This window comes from Aptenodytes forsteri, unplaced genomic scaffold, assembly GCF_000699145.1.
Source record: "Aptenodytes forsteri isolate BGI_AS27 unplaced genomic scaffold, ASM69914v1 Scaffold236, whole genome shotgun sequence".
Lineage (NCBI taxonomy): Eukaryota > Metazoa > Chordata > Aves > Sphenisciformes > Spheniscidae > Aptenodytes > Aptenodytes forsteri.
Window position 1 is genome coordinate 421,448 of NW_008794456.1, and position 1,870 is coordinate 423,317.

Sequence of the window (1,870 nt, forward strand, 5' to 3'; positions counted from 1 at the left end):
CCTGCTGGCCACGCTGCTTTGGATGCAGCCCAGGATACGATTGGCCTTCTGGGCTGGGAGCGCACATTGCTGGCTCATGTCCAGCTTTTCATCCACCAGTGCCCCCAAGTCCTTCTCGGCAGGGCTGCTCTCAATCCATCCATCCCCCAGCCTGTGCTGGTACTGGTGATTGCCCCGACCCAGGTGCAGGACCTTGCACTTGGCCTTGTTGAACCTCGTGAGGTTCACACGGGTCCACTTCTGGAGCTTGTCCAGGTCCCTCTGGATGGCATCCCGTCCCTCGAGTCAATCACCTGCACCACTCAGCTTGGTGTCATCTGCAAAGTTGCTGAGGGTGCACTCGATCCCACTATGTCAATGATGAAGATACTAAATAGTATTGGCCCTGGTATGGACCCTTGAGGAACACCACTCGTTACTGGTTTCCACTTGGACATGGAGCCGTTGAGGGTAACTCTTTGGACGCGGCCATCCAGCCAATTCCTGACCCATCTAACAGTCCATCCATCCAACCCATCCCTCTCCAATTTAGAGGTATGAATGTTGCGGGGGATCTTACCAAAGGCCTTACGGAAGTCCAGGTAGATGACATCCATAGCTCTTCCCTTGTCCACTGATGCGGCCACTCCATTGCAGAAGGCCACCAGATTAGTCAGGCACGATTTGCCCGTGGTGAAGGGACGTTGACTGTCTCTAATCACCTCCCTGCCTTCCATATGTTTCGACGTGTCTTCCAGGAGGATCTGCTCCATGATCTCATCGCGCTGTTAGGATAGCACGGGGCGGTTTGAGGGCTTTCCTGGCTCTGGGTGGGGAGGAGGTGGGCAGCAGCGCCAGACCCGCTCCCCGGCCAGCCCTGGTCCGTGGGGGAACCAGCACTGCTGGCCGGGGTGGGAGACGGCATGGCGCAGGAAGGGTTAACCAGAAGCCGAGCACCGGGGAGATGCTGAAACTCAGTAGGGGGAAATCACTTTTACGGTGGTTTAAAACCCTCCTGGATGATGGTGGCACACAGACACCAGCCTTGGCTGCCAGCTCTGATCTCATCCACCTCCAGCGAAACCCCCAACCCCTCGTGCCTCTGTTTTCTCCGCTGGCAAATAAAAATCCATCAGCACTTCGGTTTATGGCTCCAGGTTCCTCAGTGTGGACTTTTAGATGCTTTTCCTCGATAAAAAGGGGACAAAGTCCCCAGAGATGCTCGCCCCGGTTGTCTCACGTGGGCTGGGTCCGAGTCACCTGGTGCCCGTTCCCGTCCTCCCCGGGCAGCTGCCAGAGGGGGATGCTGGCAGGCGTCCCCCCCCTCTGCCCCTGCCCTCCGGCTCGGTCGCTGGTGCCCGGCTTTGCACCAGCCGCAGCTCCTTGGCCCCTTCTCCTGCTGACCCCCCCCTCCCTCCCCCGTTGCTCTTCGCCCCCAGGTTTTTGGGAGAAGCCCGAGTGCCCCTGCGAGATGTCCTCTCCTCCCCCAGCCTGGCGGCCTCCTACAACCTCCCCTTGCTGGACACCAAGAAGCAGAGCACTGGGGTGAGTCCCTGCGCGGGGACCAGTGAGACCAGTTTAAGCAACGTCCCTGCCAGTCGCAGCTCCCAGTTTGAAACCAGTCTAAGCGCTCTCCCTACCGGTTGCAGCTCCCGGTTGGAGACCCGTTGTCCCGTCCTGGGCTCTTTGGCTTTGAGATTTACCTTTCAAGGAGCAAAACCAGTGGCTCAGGCGGGGAGCACCGGGATCGCCCCTCGCGGCCCGTTAAATCTTGCATCTCCCTTTCTGCAGCTCCCTTTTCCTTGAGCCTTTCCCTGGCTCTGCCTCGGCATCTCCCTCCCTCCCTCCCGCTCGCTTCCCGGCGGATGCGGCATCCGGCCCCGGCTCAGCC

General features: G+C 59.6%; 1 protein-coding gene across 1 annotated transcript in view; it reads left to right on the forward strand.

Moving 5' to 3' along the window:
• Positions 1–1,870, forward strand: part of DYSF (dysferlin) — a 118,199-nt gene that overhangs the window by 14,465 nt on the left and 101,864 nt on the right. The window contains exon 7 of the mRNA XM_009290710.1: positions 1,419–1,524. Coding sequence (XP_009288985.1) covers positions 1,419–1,524 — 106 coding nt within the window. The remainder of the gene's footprint in view (positions 1–1,418; positions 1,525–1,870) is intronic.